This window comes from Triplophysa rosa, linkage group LG15 (genome assembly GCF_024868665.1).
Source record: "Triplophysa rosa linkage group LG15, Trosa_1v2, whole genome shotgun sequence".
Taxonomy (NCBI): Eukaryota; Metazoa; Chordata; class Actinopteri; order Cypriniformes; family Nemacheilidae; genus Triplophysa; species Triplophysa rosa.
The window spans coordinates 18568116-18588826 of NC_079904.1; the positions used below are offsets into that span (position 1 = coordinate 18568116).

Consider the following 20711-nt stretch of genomic DNA (forward strand, 5'->3'; position numbering starts at 1 on the left):
CCTTAATAATCCGAGAAGTTCCGGCACAAGTGTTGGCCTATTTGCTTCATCTCGGATAAAATAATGAAATAAACCTACTGACGCGAACGAAATGAAATCAACATGTGAAACAGTCTGTCTTTATTCTAGAATTTAATTCCACAATCAGCTACCAGCCTTCTCTGTCTTTAAGTCAAACTGGCCCATATTGCTTTAGAAGTACCGTGCTTCTGGAGCACTCCGCATCTTGTCCGAAAAGGGAGGGAACGACTTCATATCGGGTGGCCACAACATAAGGATGTCGTTAGCTCAACAAGCTGATCTCGTTGCCACAACATAATATCGCATTCCCACGAGGTAACATCTCATGGCCACAACATATTATCACGTTCCCACGAGGTAATATCTCGTGGCCACAACAAAACTAAGTGAAACGAGCATGTCCCCTCCCAGTCACCGTATTTATTAAATTACTTTCAAGAGGTTTACGCATTATTTTATGTTTGCTAATCCGGGGGACAGACAGAGTCTCTATTTTATGATGTTTGGGAGAAGGGATTATTAAATGTTGTACATTTTGTGTATTCTGCGACGTGAATAATATTTTAAATGCCACGTGTTTTATATGTATTTTGCAACACTGACGCGGAGACAGACTTGTAAGCTCAACCTGAAGATAGGTATATGTATATGTAAAATTGTTACGTATGCCATTTTGTTTGTAATTGTTTAGAAATAATAATAATAAAAAATAAAAATAAAAACGTGGAGACAGACTTTTAGGGGAAATAGCAACATATAAACATTTTTATATTATCATCATTGCTGATACCTTAGTTATGCTCCTAGATGCATCCTAACGATTTGTTATTAATTTGAACTAATGCAAATATAAATACTTGATTTAAAAGTCCTTTTTCATAGGCCCCGCCCACAACACTGCTCCCTCCGTTGAATATCCGTTTCCCGTGTGACGACCTTGGCCCTGTCCCAAATGGCGCACTCCGTGCTTGTGGACCTCCTCTGAGTCCACACTTGGTGACGTCAGGAAGTGCAGACCTATAGGGCACTAGGCACGAGTCCACAAGGGTACATGGGAGCGCATTTCGGGACAGATTTGCGGTCATCACACCGGAAAGAGCAAGCGGTGCTTTCTAATCACTCTCGCGGTACTTTGTTGTCATACACTGATCAGTCTGCGCAACACCTCGTGAAGTCGACCACACTTGTTGTCCCATTGTAGTTATTTGGGACTGGAGCTGCCGGTTTTTATTGTTCAGTATTTCATATGTTGATATACCACCCGAGCATTATACAATAGATACTTATGTTTGTAATGCATTAATTTGTCATTACGTAAATGCAACTGCTTATGTATATGTATTTATTTGTATACACTATTCTTCTATACACTTCTTAATATGCATATATGTTGTTATTTAATATTTCTCTATAATACAGAAGCTGTGTAAGCTTTACAGAGCCCAGAGACAACTAGATATAGATCTACAACAAAACATGGCTTATTACCTTAAGTAAGAAAATGCACTGCATAGTTTTTATTCTTGAATAGCTGGCTTAATAGAAAATAAATAAGCAATAATATGAATAAGTAACTAATCAATAAATTAATTTAGAATTTTATCAAAACATATTTAAAAATGTATCCGTCATGTTTACGTATGTCTGACATCCACGACACTTCCCATCCGTTCTGTGATTGGGCGTTCGGAAGGATTCCTGGGTAGGGGACTTCAGTGGAGTCTCACTCAATGCGGGCTTCGCCGAAGACTGCATCGATGGCACAAAGGAGGCGCTCGCGAGCAGACTTCTGAGCGCTAAAAAGACAAATGGGACACCCCACAGACTCGTAGACTTGGCGAGAACGCGCAATTTAAGTCCACGAGACCGTAAGTGCGCCATTTGGGGCAGGGCCCTTATTTACTTGTCAAGACGTCGTTTCCTGCCGACATAAAATCCGTCAAAATGCTCTTTGACACCACGTAAGGAAAGGATTGTGGAGATAACGTCTATTAGAGAAAAATCTACTAAAGGACAATGCAAAAGCGAGAAAGAGGCAGTTTACTATTGTGCCTTTATACTTCAAAATTAACAAGTAGAATCTGAAAGTATTTGAAGGCAGACGATGATCATATGCTAACAGGCTAAGACTTTCTCAATCGGATTGTGTGGTGATCTACACTTCAATTTACCTGCGATCATCCGCTCGGCTGTTTCTTGCGTTTTGAGGCCGTTATGATCCACAGTTTTAAGACCATGGTAAGAATTTACCTGCTGCCACGTTATGTTTTAACAATGCTGAATTTGCATTTGAACTGATGATTGGTTTAAATTTCTGCCTCATTCATGCAGTGCAAGTCTGGTCTTTATTATTTTGTTATATAAAAGTATAGATTTATGGCTTCGTTTTTAAAGATCTGAGCTGGTAACCTCAATATTGTGCTAGGTTTAGATCCTGCAATGTTTGACCCATGAACTAGTACCACTGTGTTTTTGATCCAAGTCATTGTAAAGGAAAAATTATTTAAAACCGAAACTAAAACTTCTAAACACATTGCACCGAATACTGAAAGCCAACATGCATAGTAGATAAGCTTATAAAAAGATAATTTAAAGCTACAATTTTATATTATGTATGTTATATTTTATAAATATTGTTGTGCCTTTATAATGTTTATGTTTCAATCATTTTTTAAATAGAAAAGGACACCTAAAAAATGAAACAAAGGTCTGTACAGAATAGAACAAAATACAACAAAATTTCTTATGTATATGTACAAAAATGTTTTAGTGTATCCCTGACATAAAAAAAACTATTGTATTTAACTTGTTTAAACCTACCAGTGTCTTAGTGAGAGCATGTAGAATGAAACATCATAGGTTTAGGAGTGCTGAATTATTTTTTTTCCAGGATGAGGCATCCCCGCCGTCTCTGAATGACCTGTGCCTGACACTAGTGAGCTCCAGGCTGGAGGTCTTCTGCGAGATGCGTGATGATGGGTCTCTGTCCTTCCGAGAGCCTCTGGTCTTTCCACAGGAGCTGGCTGACCAACTGCTCTGCAAGATGGCCACTGAGGGTATGAGAGAGCATTAGAGTCAGTGAGCTGTCAAACCTTTGGAGGAAATAAAAATATATATTTTTATTTAAAATTTGGTTGGAGATTGTCACTAGCTCACATAATGAAACAAAATGATTATTATACTTAAAAACAGAGACACTAGGTAATTGCAAGGTGTTAAATGTATTTTTTGTTACAATTTAGTTTGAGGTGTCTTTGTTGCACAAATTGTTACAAGCTTAAAACCAAAAATAACCTTACATGTATACAATTGCTTAGGTTTAATATAGTAAGTTATAGTAGTTAGAGTGATATCAATAATAAATCCAGTGGATTTACATTTTTTCCACTAATTTGTAAAAAAAATTTTTTATTATTTGAGACTCATAACCAGTTCTGAAGTTATTAATACTTTGTTTTCATAGTCAGATTCAGGAAATGCTCAATACATGAAAACATGTTCATGTTGCAGGTGAACTAGGCCTAAGAATTGTTATTAAGCAAATATAACGGATCATACACACCCAACCTATCGACTCTCTTACAGGCCTATTGAACGACAGCACAGTGGGAATCTTCAGAAACTGTCAACAATTCCGCCTGCGTCACGCCTGCATCCGCACTGCCCGTATCTCTGCCGAGGCCTTTCACCGTGCCATCTGCCTCCACCGCCTCATAGAACTGGATGCTTCTCGGGTCAATGCCGACCTCACCATTGCCGACATCCTTCGAGGTCTCTCGTCCAATAAAGTCCTTCTGGAGAGCCTGCAGCGGCTCGTCCTTAACGGCCTGACCATGTCGTCCCTAGAGGAGTCCAACCGCCGTTGCTTCAGTACTCTCCAGAGCCTCCGTGCGCTCAGCGTGTCCAATGTCGACTTCTACGACTATGGTTTGGTGGACGTGTGCGCACTTCCTCGTCTGGAGAGTTTGGACATCTCCAACACCTCGGTTACAAATCTGACCCCGCTTCTGGGGTTGAGAAACAGGCTACGCTACCTCACCATGCATCAGCTCAAGAGGCTGGAGATGACCACGGCTCAACTGCTTGCTGTACTAAGCCAGGTCAGACACAATTCCATCTGCTTATTGTTATGCTGTCATGACTTAATGATTGTGACTAATGAAAGTTCCAGTCATTCAATTGTTTAAAGGGGTTAGTTCATTCAAAAATGTAAATCCAAATTTGACTGGTCAGTGAGGTGTTTTATGCCAAACAATCGAAGTTTTTTTTCATCAGTAGTTTTAAAGCCACAATATGGAATATTTGGACCGCTAGATGGTGCACTTTCAAAACAACAACAAAAGGTGAAGCTAAATGACATTATGTAGGAGAGTGGAATTATGGGACATGTCGTTTTCACCATCCAGAGGCTTATAGAGATCGCCATAATGTTCACGGACGAGGTAATGAATGAATTGTATTTTATGTCATCGTAATGAATTAGCTTGCAAGAAACGTGGAATGTAATGCTACGTTAGCCCGCAACTGATATTGGACTTTGTCAATTGATTTGGTAACGTAATGCTACACAGTTTTATGTGTTTAAAACGGTCATACAGTAGTCGTTTAAAAAGTGAATTTGAACGAACCCACAGTATTTACAAATAACGTTACTGGCTACATATTTTTGTGCGACATATACTGTATTTCATAGGGTAACTGAATTCATAACTATTCAAATATAATAACCTGTGCATGAGTATTTCGTGTACAATAAAAACATTTTTGCTTACCTGTCTATTAAAACACATGCAAAAGAGGAGTCTCTGTCGAGTCCAAGTTGGTAGCGAAGCTCTCTCCATTTAGAAAACGCCTCGCCAATATTAATCCGTTTTATTTCTTCGTTTGTCCATAAGCCTGCTTGTCTCATTTGGCCTTCATTTATGCTTTTTTGGATTTCCTTTACTCGCCAAAGAGTAATCGTGATCTATAATAACAAAACAACAGATGCTGCGTCCCAGATGCTGTATAACCACTTCCGCATTTGCGTGTTGCCGTAGTTTCTACAACTGGAAACTGAGGGTAGTGCGGAGCAGCGGATATTAAGTCACTGATATGCGACAAATGCAAGGGAGACAAGGGATGGGCCATTATTTTAAATAGGAATTTCTCTGGATTTGCACATTCTTGGGAACATTTGGGATAATGTAAGTACACAACTGCATGAAATATATCACACTGTGCAAGTGATTTTTGGATATTTCATAACAAAATTATTCCATATTGTGGCTGTAACCATGTAAATAGGTTCACAGGAACCCATTATTGCCATTTCCCAGAGTAAATTTTTTGCCACGAAAATACTATTGATGTGAATTTGACTTTGCTTCATTACTTTGTTATGGTACGTGTACCTTCAGCTAATGCACATTATGCCTCTGTCACTGCAGTTAGAGGGTTTACAGCACCTTGATATCTCGGACGATAAGCAATTCACATCTGACGTGGCACGACAGTTGCTAGAGACTCCAGGCATTCTACCCCAGTTGGTGTCTCTAGACGTGTCCGGCCGCAAACAAGTGACGGATGCAGCAGTCAGAGCTTTTGTGGAGGCGAGACCTGGCATGACCTTCGTCGGTCTTCTGGCCACTGATGCCGGATTCTCGGACTTCCTGTCTGGAGAGGGCAGTCTGAAGGTTGGTTTATTTGCTGTAACTATTTTTTTTTAAAATAAAGGTCATGTGGCGTACTTTAATTATATTGTTTTATACTCGCTGTAAAAAATAGTAAGTACATCATTTAAAAATGTAATTTCGTTAATGATATTTTCATTTTCATTTGGTTGATTATTCATTTAAATATTATTGTTTATTTTATGTATAACGTTTTTTATGTTTGTTTATTTTTTTGTTTATGTGTTTATGTTTCTTGCTTATGTTTAGAGTTTGCTGTTTTTGTATGTGCAGGTGACTGGAGAAGCCAATGAGACCCAGATCTGTGAGGCATTAAGGAGATACAGTGAGAGAGAAGGTTTTGTCAGGGAGGCTCTGTTTCACCTCTTCAGCCTCACTCACGCCATCGAGAAACCACGGCCTGACATTCTGAAGGTACACACACACACAAACAGATCAATAGCCACTACATTTCTCCATATTGATCTACATCTCATGTCGGTTGTTCCCGGTCTGCAGTTGGTTGCGTTGGGGATGAAGAATCATCCGACCACATTGAATGTTCAGCTGGCAGCAAGTGCCTGTGTTTTCAACCTTACCAAACAGGAACTGGCCTTTGGAATTCCCGTGCGACTTTTGGGGAATGTCACCCAGCTGTTACTCGAAGCCATGAAAACCTTCCCCAACCACCAACAGGTACAGTAGTAACAAGACAGAATCAACTAATATGTACTGTTTGGTAAAAAAGATGTAATATCAAAATGTGGAGGTCACATTTGTGGAAATCCACAATGTGGATTTGTTCATTATATTTAATAAAATAATAATGAATGTGTTCTAAATTTGAACACAGTGCTGTTTTTATATGATTGTTCTAAATGATGAATGCTTTTCAACCAAAAAAATTAGGAAATGCTAGAGAGGAACATGCTGTACCCATTATAAGCGTTTGATTTTTCCTTGTAACAGCAGTTCTGCTTTTTTTGTACTGTACAGTTGCAGAAGAACTGCCTGCTGTCTCTCTGTAGCGATCGAATTCTGCAGGAAGTTCCATTTAACAGGTAACGCAGTATGTTAAGGATCAGTAAAACTAGAATCTTTAAAGAGACAGAGATAAAGGCTGAATTAAATTTAGCCTTTGCTTGTTATATACACTCCTGAACAAAATCTTAAGACCGGGGGAAACATTACAAGTATTCGCATTTATCGCTGGTGGATCATAACCAGGTTGTAAGTACTGCTTCAAAATGCCAAAACAAGAAACAGGAGCAAGAGACAAAAAACAGCGAGTAGGCAATTTATTGAAAACTTAATTTAACCTCAAACAGGCTGTTCATCAGCTGATCAAAACTTTAAGACCATAGCCCAAAAAAAATCCCACAACAAAACTGAAAGTGTCAAAAATGGACTCTGTAGTGAGTAGCCCCACCGTTCTTGTTGATCACTTCAAATACTCGTTTCGGCATGCTTGATGCGACTGTTTCCAGGAGGCTGGTGGCAACGTTGCTCCATGTGCGTCCATTTTTGTAAACATCCCTTGCCATTAGGGATGGGCGATATGGCCCTAAAACTCTTATCACGATAATTCCTAGTATTTGTTGCGATAACGATAAAAATGACGATATATCCATAACGCCATCCACCGCTGTTTTTTGCGTCAAGTGATAGTAGCTGCATGTAGTCTAGACCCAAATACAAATATTATCAAAAAGTAAAACTTACCCCAAATCAAACAGCTCCTAAAATATATCTACAGTATATTCGACTTCAAAAGGTTGTAGTTAAGAAAAGTTAAATGAACTAAAGCTCAATAAACACATCATGTCATACCTAAAACTGTATATATTCTATTGTTGGGTGGAAACGATCGATAACGCATGCATAACATCTAACGAATGTTTAAATAAATACTTTTAGCCAAACGAAATGTTGTGGTGTAACGTATTATGACTATCAATGAATACTGAACAAACAAATTAAATAAAACGAAAGTGTAACTAAACATTAACTCGGATGCATCTACAGTGCCAACCTAAACGAGATTTAGAGCTCGTCTTTTAGTGCAAACTCTTTCTCAGCTTCACGTCCGCCCTCCGCTATACCTGTTTTCGCTTCACATATGAGCTGTGAATGGGTTTCACAAAGAAATATGTCATCAACTAGAATTTATCGTTTACATCGTGGGAAGACTAAAAAAAAAAAAAAAAAGACTAATTCCTATCGTGTTGGGAATTTCTACCGGTATATTGCAAACGATATAATATCGCCCATCCCTACTTGCCATCCATCCCCAAACGTTCTCAATGGGATTTAGATCAGGGGAACATGCAGGATGGTCCAAAAGAGTGACGTTATTCTCCTGGAAGAAGTCCTTTTCAAGAGGGAGTTGTGAACTGCAGCGTTGTCCTGTTGAAAGACCCCATCATTACAGCAGAGACGAGGGCCCTCAGTCAATAGGGATGCCCGCTGCAACATGTCCACATAGCCAGCCGCCATTTGACGGCCCTGCACAACCTGAAGCTCCATTTTCCCATTGAAGGAAAAAGCACCCCAGAGCCTCAAACACTGTGCCGCGTAGAAAACATCTCCAGTGGGATCTCCGTGTCATTCCAGTAATGTTGGAAGCCATCAGGACCGTCCAGGATAATTTTTTTCTCATTGGAGAATAAAACTTTTTCCACCTGTCAATGTCTCATGTTTGGTGCTCCCTTGCAAATTCCAAACGGGCAAGTTTGTAGCGTGGAAGGAGACGTTTTTTTTTAAGACATTTTTTGTTCTTGAAGCCCTTTTCTTGCAGATGCCGTTTTTTTGGTTATTGGGCTGCAGTCAGCATCAGTAAGGGCCTTAATTTGGGTTGAGGATCGCCCTGTGTCTTCATCGACAGCCCGTCGGATCCTCCGGCTAACTGCAGGTGAAAGTTTTTTGGGACTACCACTTGACTTTTTTGTCCCATAACTCTCAGGATCTTTAAAGAAATTTGCAATGACTGTCTTACTGCGTCCAACCTCGGCAGCGATGTCACGTTGCGAGAGCTAGGGCTGTCACGATTATGAAATTTGGCTGACGATTAATTGTCTAGTAAATCATTGCGATTATGACGATTAATTGTCTCTTTTAGGGCTTTGACGATTATGGTGATTAATTGTCTGTTTTAGAGCTTTGATATTTAATTCTCATACATTTTTGATTCAGCTTTGAAACGACCATATTGTTCTGAATATAAAAATATGTTTTTTTTTTTCTTGGAAATACATCGGAAAATATTGGTTTATCATATAATTTAGGTTTAGGCTTTTAACTGTCAATAATACAACTGCCATATACTTGTAAATTAAGTAAATTGATCAGGAGTGAAGCCACCATTGATATGCTATCAGTCATAGAATTGCTTCTAGTCTGTTTTTTTCTCACTTACAAGATACAATAAAATTTTACTTCTATGTTAATGAAATTTTGGTAGACTGGTTTTCACACTGAGATTATCTTAAATCATATTAAATTGTACTGCAGGTTATTTTTATGGTATATGGTTTAGTTTTTATTGTGTTGTGGTGGTACATTTTACAAGTATCACAATGCTTTAGTTACAATCAATACACTAAAATATGTAATATGCAGATGCACTACAGCTCCCCCTAGTGTCTTCTATAGAGATGTGAAATAATTGCGACGATCTGAAACCATCGCGATGAGGCCAAACAATCGCGATGAGACGATTATTTAATAATCGTGACAGCCCTAGCGAGAGCCCTTGCTTGTGCAGCTCAACAATCCTGCCACGTTCAAAGAAAGAAAGCCTTTTTGCCTTTGCCATCAGTAGATCATTACAGTGTGACTGCCTGAAGAACAATGACATGAAAGCCATATTTTTGTGCAGATTTTAACTTTTTAAGGCTATGGTCTTAAACTTTTGATCAGCTGATGAACAGCCTGTTTGAGTTTAAATGAAAGTTTCTAATAAATTGCCCGCACCTGCCAATTTTGGTGTTCTATGGCAAATGCCAATCGAGCTCCACAGTGCCAGGCAGTGAGCACAGTAGAAGATGTCGGTCCCTCAGGCCTCATGAGGGGGCCTCATAAACTCTGTGTTTGGTCAGAGACATTCACACCAGTGGCCTGCTGGAGGTCATTTTGTAGGGCTCTGGCAGTGCTCATCCTGTTCCTCCTTGCACAAAGAAGCAGATGCTGGTCCTGCTGATGGGTTAAGGACCTTCTACGGCCCGGTCCAGCTCTCCTATAGTAACTGCCTGTCTCCTGGAATCTCCTCCATGAACTTGATACTGTGCTGGGAACACAGCAAATTCCTTGGCAATGGCACATATTGATGTGCCATCCTGGAGGAGTTGGACTGCATGTGCAATCTCTGTAGGGTCCAGGTATCATCTCATGCTATCAGTAGTGACACTGGCCCTAGCCAAATGCAAAACTAGTGAAAAACAGTCAGAAAAGATGAGTAGGGGAAAAAAATGTCAAAGGCCTCCACCTGTAAAACCATTCCTGTTTTGGGGGTCGTCTCAAGCTGTGTCCCAATTCGAAGGATGTAACCTTCTAAGGTCGTGGACTTAAAAACGAGGTCTCGGTCTTCAAAGCACGCAGCCACTGAAGTTCACGAAGCGAGCTGAAATGAGATGGTCTAGCCTTATGCAGGATTTACGCCACCTGCTGCTCCTGTCACGTGATGACAGCAGCAGGACATAGCAGAGACATTTCTGACTTTTTTAAACAGACTTTTTTTTATTTTATCTTAGAAAATATGACGCGCTTACATGGATTAAAACATCCCAACAGTATATAACAGGGATGTGATTTTCCATATAAATACTTATTTCTGTACTTTTTTTTACCTCGCTGGGTGTCGTTTTTAAATAATTGAGGAACTGAACAGCATTTTGTAACATAAATACAGAGACTAAAATAGGCCATTACGCAATTTAATGGCTTGAAACTTTACAAATGGCTGATCTCTAGTCACTGCCTAGTAAAAACGCGTTGAAATCCCTTCTGAATGCATACATTTAAATTAACTAAATATCTTTTTTATATGCAGATTTATGTGGACAAACGCTGTATGAATGATGTAGATGCGCCATCTAGTTGCTGTGCATGGAAGTCTCTTGAGGCCACAGTATTCTTTATATTTTGTGTTCAATTATTGTTTAATGAATTATTGCTGATAACAATAAACTTAAAAGTAGGCCTAATATAATCTACTCAAGGAGTGCCATTTGTTAATGCCATTTTACTTGACATTAGCATAAGATATTTGCACAAAGCATCAACCTATTTTATTAAATATTGTTTTGGTGACTAATAAACATTTGAACTGATAATACCAAAATTGACAGTCAGAATTGGGTAATTATAATAGTTTGTTTTTGTGTTGCTAAGTGTGTTGCTAAGTGAAAAAGATCTATTTTTGAAAAACAGTTGCCTCATTTAATTAGTACTTTTAAGACTGTTTGGGGGGGATTGGGGTTGGGCGAGGTTGGCTGATCACATGCCTGATAATGGATATATGTAAAACACAATATTGCATTAATAATATGAATGAACAACATCATGTGTAATATAAAAACACAGACAGATTACATACTTGTATTTAACTAAAGTGTCGAATTTATATTTAACAATATGCAGCCGTTTCAGGCGAGCAAAGAATCTCGGGATAGCCGAGGCTGTTAAGGATCCATTCGTTGTAGCCTTGTCATCCCGCGGAAACAAGGTCGCATTTTAAGGCTGTCTTTGAAATGGGACAACCTCACCAGCCTTCAGTGGTGCTGCTGTGACGCAATCGATCTTGAAATGCAGCCTTCGAAGCACGCAACCCCCTTATTGGGACACAGCTTCAGTTTTTCCCATCTAGTGCACCCATTGTTAATTTCATTAACACCAAAACAGCTGAAACTGATTAACAATCCCCTCTGCTACTTAACTGGCCAGATCAATATTGCAGGAGTTGAATTGACTTGATGCTATACTCTGATTAAAAAGTGTTCCTTTAAAGTCCCAGTGAAATAAAAAATGACAATTCTTATTTTTTCATGAAATATTGCAGTGTTTATTGTAAGTAGATTATCAATAAGGGTCATTTTCTTTTTAAAATTCATGTACCCTCATAATCTTCAGTTAAAATCTGAAAATGCACTTCCACCCTGAAATGACTATCCATCTCAAATGATGTAAATTTGACGGCTTGGACGGGGCATCCGTTAACTCCTCCCCTTCAACTGTCAGTCATTTCAACCTTTCCACCACCATGGTCAAGACCAAATAGGTTTCAAAGGATGTCATTGACAAGATTGTAGACCTGCACAAACCTTGAATAGGCTACAGACAAAAGCTTTGTGAGAAGGAGACAACTGTTGGTACGATTATTTGGAAATAGAAGAAATACAAAAGAAACGATCAATTGGCCTTGGTCTGGAGCTCCCTGCAAGATTTCCCAAATGGGGTAAAGATGACTATGAGAAAGGTTAAAGATCAAACTATTGGTAACACGCTATGCCATAATAGATTGAAATCCTGAAGCACCCGCAAGGTCCTCCTGCCCAAGAAGGCCTGCATGGCTTTGATTTGAAAATGAAGTTTGTCAATGAACATCAAAATGATTCAGAAAAGGCTTTGGAGAAAGTGCTGTGAGACCGAAATTGACTCCTGTTTTTGGAGGGAGAGAAATGCAAATCTCCCTACAGAGAAGCACATGCAGTGTTGGAAACATTATGCTTTAGGGCTTTTTCTCTGCTACAGGTATACAGGATGACTTCACCGCATTGAGGGGCTGAGGGACTGGCCCATGTACCGTAAGATCTTGGACGAGAACCTCCTCCCCTAAACTAGATAACTGAAGATGGGTCGTGGATGTGCCTTTAACATGACAAAGACCCAAAACATATTGCCAAGACAACCAAAGAGTGGCTTAAGGAGAAGCATATCAAGCCCCAGTTTCACAGACAAGGCTTAAGACTAGTTCCAGACTAAAATTAATTTTGAGCTTTCTTAACTGAAAATAACTTCCCGGGACATATCTTAAAATATGTCAGTCCCATTGTTTTGTCTTAAGATGCACATCAGTAATGTTTTTTCTAAGGCATTTCAATAAAAGCGACTTGAATAGCCTAAATTAACTAAGGCATAGTCCTGGTTTAGCCTAAGCCTTGTCTATGAAACCGGGCCCAAATGTCCTAGCGAGTCTCTAGACCCTAGTCCTATAGAAAATCTGTGAAGGAGGCTAAAACTCCAATTTGCTGAGCGCCAGCCAAGAAACCTTGAAGATTAACAGAGGAGTGGACTAAAATGTATCCTGACACATGTGCAAACCTGGTGACCAACTATCAGAAATGTCTTACCTCTGTGCTTGCCAACAAGGGTTTCTCCACCAAGTACAAAGTTATGTTTTGCTCGGGGATCAAATACTTATTTCACTGACTGAAATGCAAATCAATTTATAACCTTTATATAACATTTTTTCCCCTGATTTTTTATATTCTGTCTCTATCAGTTAAAATAAACCTATTATAAAACTTATAGACCCTCCATTTCTTTGTAAGCAGGCAAACTTACAAAATCAGCAGGGGATCAAATAATTATTTCCCTCAATGTACATAAATCGTGTCTAAATTATCATAACAAAAGTAACCATAGAAATAATAACAAAATAATAATAACATGAGATTGAAGTGTGTTTATGTATATATGTAAATAAAAAAAGGACAAAGACAAATCAAAAAGGTTTTTAATATCATGAGAAACATAACAGGTGTGTTTGTTGATTTCAGGTTTGAAGCAGCTAAATTGGTAATGCAGTGGCTGTGTAACCACGAGGACCAGAACATGCAGAGAATGGCTGTGGCTATTATATCCATCCTTGCTGCCAAGGTGAGCAGACACAGGCTGCGGGTGAGAACCAGAGAACGTGTTTGGCTGTAAAAAGGAAACGTAGAGGAACATTCTGTCTGAGTGATGAATCATGAAATGCAGTGTGGCATGTTTGAGCCTGACAGATTGTGTCAGAGTGCTGATGTGTCTTAAATTGGGTCAGATGAGTTCTAATGGCAGATGAATCTCATTGGCTGTTAGCGGGTTGAGTGCTGATGGTTTGAGTTTATTACAGTCTTCATTTTGAATGAAGTCAATATCAGACTGATATAATTTTTGGAATAAAATAAATAAATTACATGCATATTTAATGAGGGGAAGTAAAACTTACAATGTGTCTCCTTTAACATTGTGTCTTGTGTGTGTTCCTTAATAGCTGTCAACTGATCAAACTGCACAACTGGGAGCAGAGCTCTTTATCGTAAAGGTACATTTTCATGTTTGATAATGAATGAATCCTTGGAATATCTGAATGGAAAGAGTGTGTTTACTTCCTCTTTCACCCAAACCCTTTATTATCATAGCAACTTCTGCACATTGTGCGGCAGAAGACATCTCAGGGTACCGTGGACGCAACACTAAAATTCACACTCAGCGCTCTCTGGAACCTCACGGATGAATCTCCCACCACCTGCAGACACTTCATAGAGAACCAGGGGCTCGAACTCTTCATCAAAGTGTTAGAGGTACATAACATCATGAAAACTTATACAAACACAGAACAAGAGATTTAAAGGGATAGTTCACCCAAAAATGAAAATTCTGTCATTATTTACTCACTCTCTTGTCATTTCAAACCTGTATGACTTTCTTTCTTCTGCAAAACACAAAAGAATTTATTTTGAAGAATGTTGGTAACCGAACAACGGCGGTACCCATTGACTTGCATTGGTCTTGTGTCCGTACAATAGAAGTGAATAGGTACCGCCGTTGTTTGGTTACCAACATTCTTAATTAAAATTATTTAATGTTAGAGAGATTTTGTTTTATGTTTTTTTTTACATTATAAAAAACTCAGAAATGCTAAGTAAAAATGTCTCTGTCTGTTTTTTCAGTCCTTTCCTTCAGAGTCGTCCATTCAACAGAAGGTTCTGGGTTTACTGGTGAGAAACTTTTGTATAAATGTGTACACCGTGAATCATGTATTGCAACAAGGCTTAAAAAGATATGCAAGGGGGAATAATATTTGTACGGCAGTGTTGTTCTGTGGTGATATTGAATCGAGGTGAGTTATTCTGAAGCTTTCAGTGTGTGGGCAGCACTGATAATAAACCTTCCTGTGCCAGAGAAGGCAAATCATAATGCTGAGGGATTATGCTAATACGCTTTCGCCGTTAGAAAGTATAATGAGACACTACAATATTTCATTTTGCATTCTTTTTGTAGTTGCTGTTGTGCTTTTGTCTGTCTTATCTAGTTGTAATTGTGTGTGTTTTGTTTGCGTATGCAGAATAATATCGCTGAGGTGGGAGAGCTGCACGGGGAACTGATGGTGCAAAGCTTTCTGGATCACATCCGCTCGCTGCTACACAGTCCAGAGGTGGAGGTCAGTTATTTTGCTGCAGGAATCTTGGCTCACCTCACCTCAAGGGGGGAAAAAGTGTGGACCCTCGATCTGTCCCACAGGGCCATGTTACTGGAGCAACTGGTGAGTGCTTGTAAAATGTTTATTTTAAAAGTGACAAGTGACAAGTGCAAAATGTTATACGAAAAACAAAAGATACATTTAGAGACCCCAGAAGGCATTTTAATTTTTACTATAAAAAAGTATCAACAATTTTTCTTGGGGGTTCAGGTCTAAGGCGATGTGAGTAACTGTATATTCAAGATAAACATTTTTTTCACCCATATCATGTTTTGTTTAGCAATAAACGACTCCCATAATTTTTATAAATGCAATTACAAAACGTAATGGTAAGTAAGTATAAACCATATATGCTGTCAATTTTGCTTGGAGATGGAATATAGTAAACATATTAGTATTTAACATAAATGTACATAAACGTTTATGGTTGTATTGATTTAAAAAACAAAAAAGCTGTGGGTCCACTAGACACAAATATGAGCTGAATAACAAAATTGAGCCTATTTTAAAATATTCTTGAATTTTCACCTTACATTTAATTAATGTATATATTATATGGACATTACATGTAAATAAACACTTAAACGGGTCTTTGTCTTCAGTTTGTCACTCATTTTCTTTATCTTACAGCATTCAGCGATTCTAAAGTGGCCAACGCCAGAATGTGAGATGGTAGCATACAGGTGAGCAAAAACAACATTTTACACATGCTTTACTAAATGTAAATCACATTATCGAATACCAGATGTTGTCTGCTTAGCCCAAGCCGGAAGTTACAATATTTCTGGCTTTTAAGTTTTGTTTCTCATCGCTACCCTCTTCTTAACCCACTAAAAATTTTACAGTATTACACAACAATATATTGTTACGCAACAATAGTTTAACTTTCAATTTCATAATGTTCCTCTTTTGCTGTAATGACAGCATTATTTGTTTTGTGTCATCTCAACCTTATTTCTAGTTTTCATTAAAGGTAAATTCTGTGTGTTTCAGGTCATTTAACCCCTTCTTCCCCTTGCTGGGGTGCTTCCAGACTCCAGGAGTTCAGTTATGGGCTGCATGGGCTATGCAGCATGTCTGCAGCAAAAATGGTACAAATGCAATTTTTAGTTATTAATGATTATTTATACATTTGTGTCTGATTATGCGTGTCTGAATACAGCCGGGCGCTACTGCAGCATGTTACTGGAGGAGGGAGGACTGCAGCATCTAGAGTCTGTGAGGTCACATCCTGAAACCCATGGTGATGTGTGCCGATTGGCCAACAGTATTCTGGACAGTTTACATCGCCATAGAACACGCACTGGATATACAGTACCACCCAAAGCGCAGCAGACAAACAGAGGCATGTATCTTACACCCATTTACAAGCAGGATTCTTTTATTTTTTTGTCGTTCTCTATACTGCGTAAACTTGGATGCTGCTTGTAATGAGATTGACATGAAGGTATAGATTTTTATATATCTGTCCGTTTTCTATCTTTTCTAGAGAAGAATGTTCCATGACCACACTTGTCAGTCTCTGGATAGGATGCAGCAAATGAAACTGGAAGCGTTTTGAATGTCGTGTATATGTTCAATCGATATGTAAATGACAATGCTCTCGCAAGAGGCATGAAGACAAGTTGCTTTGCATATGTTTGCACATGGCGGAATCCGTTATTTATTTGACAAAAGAATGAGAAATTTATTTAGATGTGCAGCATAAATGAATGTTTTGTGTGCGTATGTGTTTATATGCGTGTGTGTGCATGTCTGCATGTTTATCAGGATCTTTGGCATATTCAGATCTCTTTTGATGCAACTCCATAGGAATTAAGTTTATAAAACTGATTTCTGTCAGATTTGGACATTCAGATGCAATAAACTAAGATATGGATCAGATATAGCTGGGGAACATAGAAATACACTATCAGTCCAAAATGTTAAAACTGTTTGTGAATGCAGGAAAGATAAGTGTGTGACTTGTAAGTTTTGTTTAGAAGTTATCAATGGATTGAAAAGAACGAGAGCTTTATAGTATATTTTTATGAACTGTATAGTGAAAGTGTTAAGACGGTCCATGTTGTGTTGCACGCAAAATATAACAATTCAGTTTTAAATAGTACAAAAGCTCGGTTGGATGAGAACTTTTCTAGAAATCCATCAGAGACGATCAATGAAATGGGTGGCGATGAATAAAATCAAAGCTTTCAAACTTTGTTATACAGTTCTGTTGAGGCCACGGAGGAACGCTAAATGCACCGCTGCCTCTCAAACAACAGACATTCACAGTAGACGTAAAACAGCCACGGGTAAACAACACAAAGAACATTTTCTATTGAACTTGATGGGAGTGCAAGTCACTGGAATTGCCTTCCAGCTGAACATAACCTTTGATTTAATTTAAAACCATTATTTTAATTATTGCAAGTACATGATTGGGTAAAAAAAGGTTAAAATCCACAGTCCTGTATGCCAATGAATTAAAAAAGCTTTGTTTTATATAGCTATATATATATATATATATACAGTATATATATGTTTTATTTCTGTGGATATGTATGATGCTTTTTGCTGCATGGAGTTTCTAACAAGGCCGTGATTTATGATGAGATAAACAAATGTGTGATTTGTTCCAGAAGGCATGGTTGTCGTGTTATGTTGCCACTATTTTGCCGGATAACCAGGCGACTGGCAATTTGGATTAAGGAACTTTTTTGGATTAAGTTTCGACATCAAATTAAATGTAACGTCAGTTGATAATCTGCTACTGTTTAAACGGTCCAAACAAGCTACAAATTCATATAACTCAACAGGCTGAACGAGCACGATTTTGTGTATGCGTCTCTCTGTGAGGATAAAACTTTTATTCTTTGCCTACCTTCTTAACTCCAGAGTATGGATTGGGAAGAAAAACCAGATTAAATACATTCAAACTGCTGTTTGTGTTCCCATTTAAGCAAAACCATGATGGGAAATAAAGAAAGTGAACCCCTGTAGTATTTGTGTTGTCTGTCTTTGTTTACACTTTTGTGTAGTTTTGTTCATAATAAAGTGTTATAATGATATCATCAAGTGTTTTATTTAAAGGTATTTTCTAAATCTCAGAAATTCATTTAAATTCAAAAAAATCATCCAGAAATGCAAGACAAAAAATTCCCTGTGTAAAGTGAAACTTTTGAAATTTGCATAACATCTAAAAACAACACCAGTGAAAATTAAACCCAGCACTTTATGTCAGTACAGAATGTGCTGATTTAAAACAAATGAAAAAACATCCAGAGATGAAAACGCTGCAGTAGTGCATATGGGAGACTTGAACATTCACTCGCCGATGTATCTTGGGGGTCTCTTCTCTATAAACGCGGCCATTCCCTCTTGTCTGTCCTGTGTTGGAATGAGCTGAGACGGACATCAAAAAACATTAAGAATCAAAGTAATAACATACAGACAAAATAGTGAAATCACAATATTCAAATGGACCAAATATAATCATGCATTTATCATAATAACGAATAGTGAAATAAATAGGCTTGACTTTAAGGGAGGTAGTGCTATCAATATCTTTTGTCCAACCAAACTTAGTATTAGTAGTAACTGGTGCAACTGATGTATTAGCTTATACTAAAATAATATTTGGGAGTTATGTTGGTAAATAACACCTTTGTTTATGAAGTTTTGTATTGTAATTTTTTTGCCAATTGTGTTTACTTATGTACAGTATACCGTGTAACTATGGTGGTCGGTCGCAATTTGATGTCCAATGTAAAATCTGTTCAGTCGAAAAGCACTGATAAGACATACAATACTATATCACTGATAATAGCAAACGTACCCTGGCATAACACATTCCTTCAATAGCCATTCCTGAAGAGATGTCCACCTCAGCACCACGATTCATGGCTACTTTAGCCATGCGCACTGCTATCGGGGCCTAAGCGAGAAAAACTAAACAAATTATTTGTCTTCTCAAATTTTCTATACACGTCATGCAGAGAATAGATGTTGTTTGGCGGGGAGGGGTATAAATAGTTTATATTAAACACTGCAATATTCCATAAAAAATAAGAATACGTTTGGTTTAATGGTGACCTTAAAGGAACAGTTCACCCAAAAATGAAAATTCTGTAATTTACTCACCCTCAAGTTGTTCCAAATCTGTATAAATGTATTTGTATGTATAAATGTATAGTGGCCAAGAACTGTTTGGTTATAAGCATTCTTCCAAATAACTTTCTCTGTGTTCATCAGAACAAAGAAATTTATACACATTTGGAACAACATCAGCTTGGGTTTTTGTCAACTATCAACTATTGCTCATACTGTAAAGTATGAGCAATAGTGATCTTTGCTTTCACATCTTAGATATTAAATAGACTTCAGTATGACCTCAATACAGTCCTCAAGACACAGTCACATAGTCGAGACAGTTAACTCGGGAGGACAGAAGCGCTGACAGAAGTTATTGTGGCTTGACACATCCCAACATTGTAACCTAAATAGGACAACTGCATTATAATCCAGTTTTATGACTTGTCAACCATTTGGGGAAAACCAGAAAAGCTGGATGCCCCGTACGTCACACGAAGCTAAGTACATTTGCCAATGCCAGAAGATTCCAGTTTTACAACTGTTCATGCTGAGTCATGTAATGACACTTAACTGTATATTTTCATATTCAATCCAAAATTCATAAGGCATTAAATCTGTCTTTTGCAATACGGCACTGTTTATCACGTTAACTTAGGACTCCAGGAGGCATGAGGAATGACACATCCAAGCCAGGTCTGACATTGGGTCATTTATATTCATGACCAGCCTGCCATTTTGAATAGTGTTGTCTCTCACTGAACAGTGTCAAATGAACCCTTAGAGGAAGATCTTTAGCTTTTTATCCAAATTGTTCATGAATAAAGATTATTTTTTAATTTATTACGTCTTGAAGAAGCTACATAATAGACATTTAAGTATATTCCACATGATAAATAATTACACATAATATTATTAAATAACAAACACAACTACCACAAAAGGCTACAATCAGTCATTGATACACAAGGAAGATTTTTTGCATTGTAGAATACAGGTAATACATTTCTAAAATAACATAATCAAGGCAGTACTAAAAAATTTTTTAACCAATGTATTGTACAAGGGGTGAGTTTATATATCATATATTGATAAAATGAGACTCAAAAGAAATGAGGATGGAGATGTCCTGGAGACACACCTGAGGAAGGATTTCTTGAGCTAAACTCAGAGCCTCTTTATGTGCCGCGTCTCCCGTCTGGTTCTGTGGCACAGAGCGGTTGACCAGCCCTAACTCCATAGCCTGCTCACCCCCAACACACCGGCCGGTGAATATCAGCTCTTTTGCAATGGCGAAGCCCACCGTCCGTGGCAACCTCTGACTACCTCCTAAAACACACAGACAGAAAAAAATATGATGATGAGCCTTACAAAGAGTTCTCAGGTCCTTAATCTATTATCTAATTTCTCTCAATTCTCTCATTTACTTACAATGCATTATAAGGGAAAAAGTGGCCACAGATGTTTCAATTGTTTCCATATACTGTGTGTATATACAGGTGCTGGTC

The 20711-nt window shown here is 38.2% G+C and overlaps 2 protein-coding genes across 3 annotated transcripts in view; one reads left to right on the forward strand and one right to left on the reverse strand.

Annotated features, from left to right (window-relative positions):
• Positions 1 to 1724: 1724 nt before the first annotated feature.
• On the forward strand, positions 1725 to 18160 carry zyg11 (zyg-11 family member, cell cycle regulator). 2 transcript variants are annotated; one of them, XM_057352836.1, is made up of 16 exons: positions 1725 to 1889; positions 2912 to 3077; positions 3607 to 4121; positions 5451 to 5696; positions 5967 to 6107; positions 6192 to 6368; positions 6669 to 6733; positions 13448 to 13547; positions 13924 to 13974; positions 14072 to 14233; positions 14603 to 14650; positions 14998 to 15195; positions 15763 to 15815; positions 16126 to 16223; positions 16295 to 16477; positions 16622 to 18160. In XM_057352836.1, the coding sequence occupies exons 2-16, from the start codon at positions 2987 to 2989 to the stop codon at positions 16636 to 16638; spliced, it is 2145 nt and encodes a 714-aa protein (XP_057208819.1). In that variant the 5' UTR covers positions 1725 to 1889; positions 2912 to 2986; the 3' UTR covers positions 16639 to 18160. The 2 variants fall into 2 exon arrangements, with proteins under 2 accessions (XP_057208819.1, XP_057208818.1); XM_057352835.1 differs by lacking the exon at positions 1725 to 1889 and adding an exon at positions 1898 to 2259.
• Positions 18161 to 18201: 41 nt separating this feature from the next.
• The window catches only part of echdc2 (enoyl CoA hydratase domain containing 2), a 13209-nt gene continuing 10699 nt past the window's right edge, over positions 18202 to 20711 (reverse strand). Inside the window, exons 7-9 of the mRNA XM_057352837.1 lie at positions 20345 to 20532; positions 18950 to 19048; positions 18202 to 18516 (exon numbers count right to left, since the gene is read on the reverse strand). Coding sequence (XP_057208820.1) covers positions 18439 to 18516; positions 18950 to 19048; positions 20345 to 20532 — 365 coding nt within the window. The 3' untranslated portion in view covers positions 18202 to 18438. The remainder of the gene's footprint in view (positions 18517 to 18949; positions 19049 to 20344; positions 20533 to 20711) is intronic.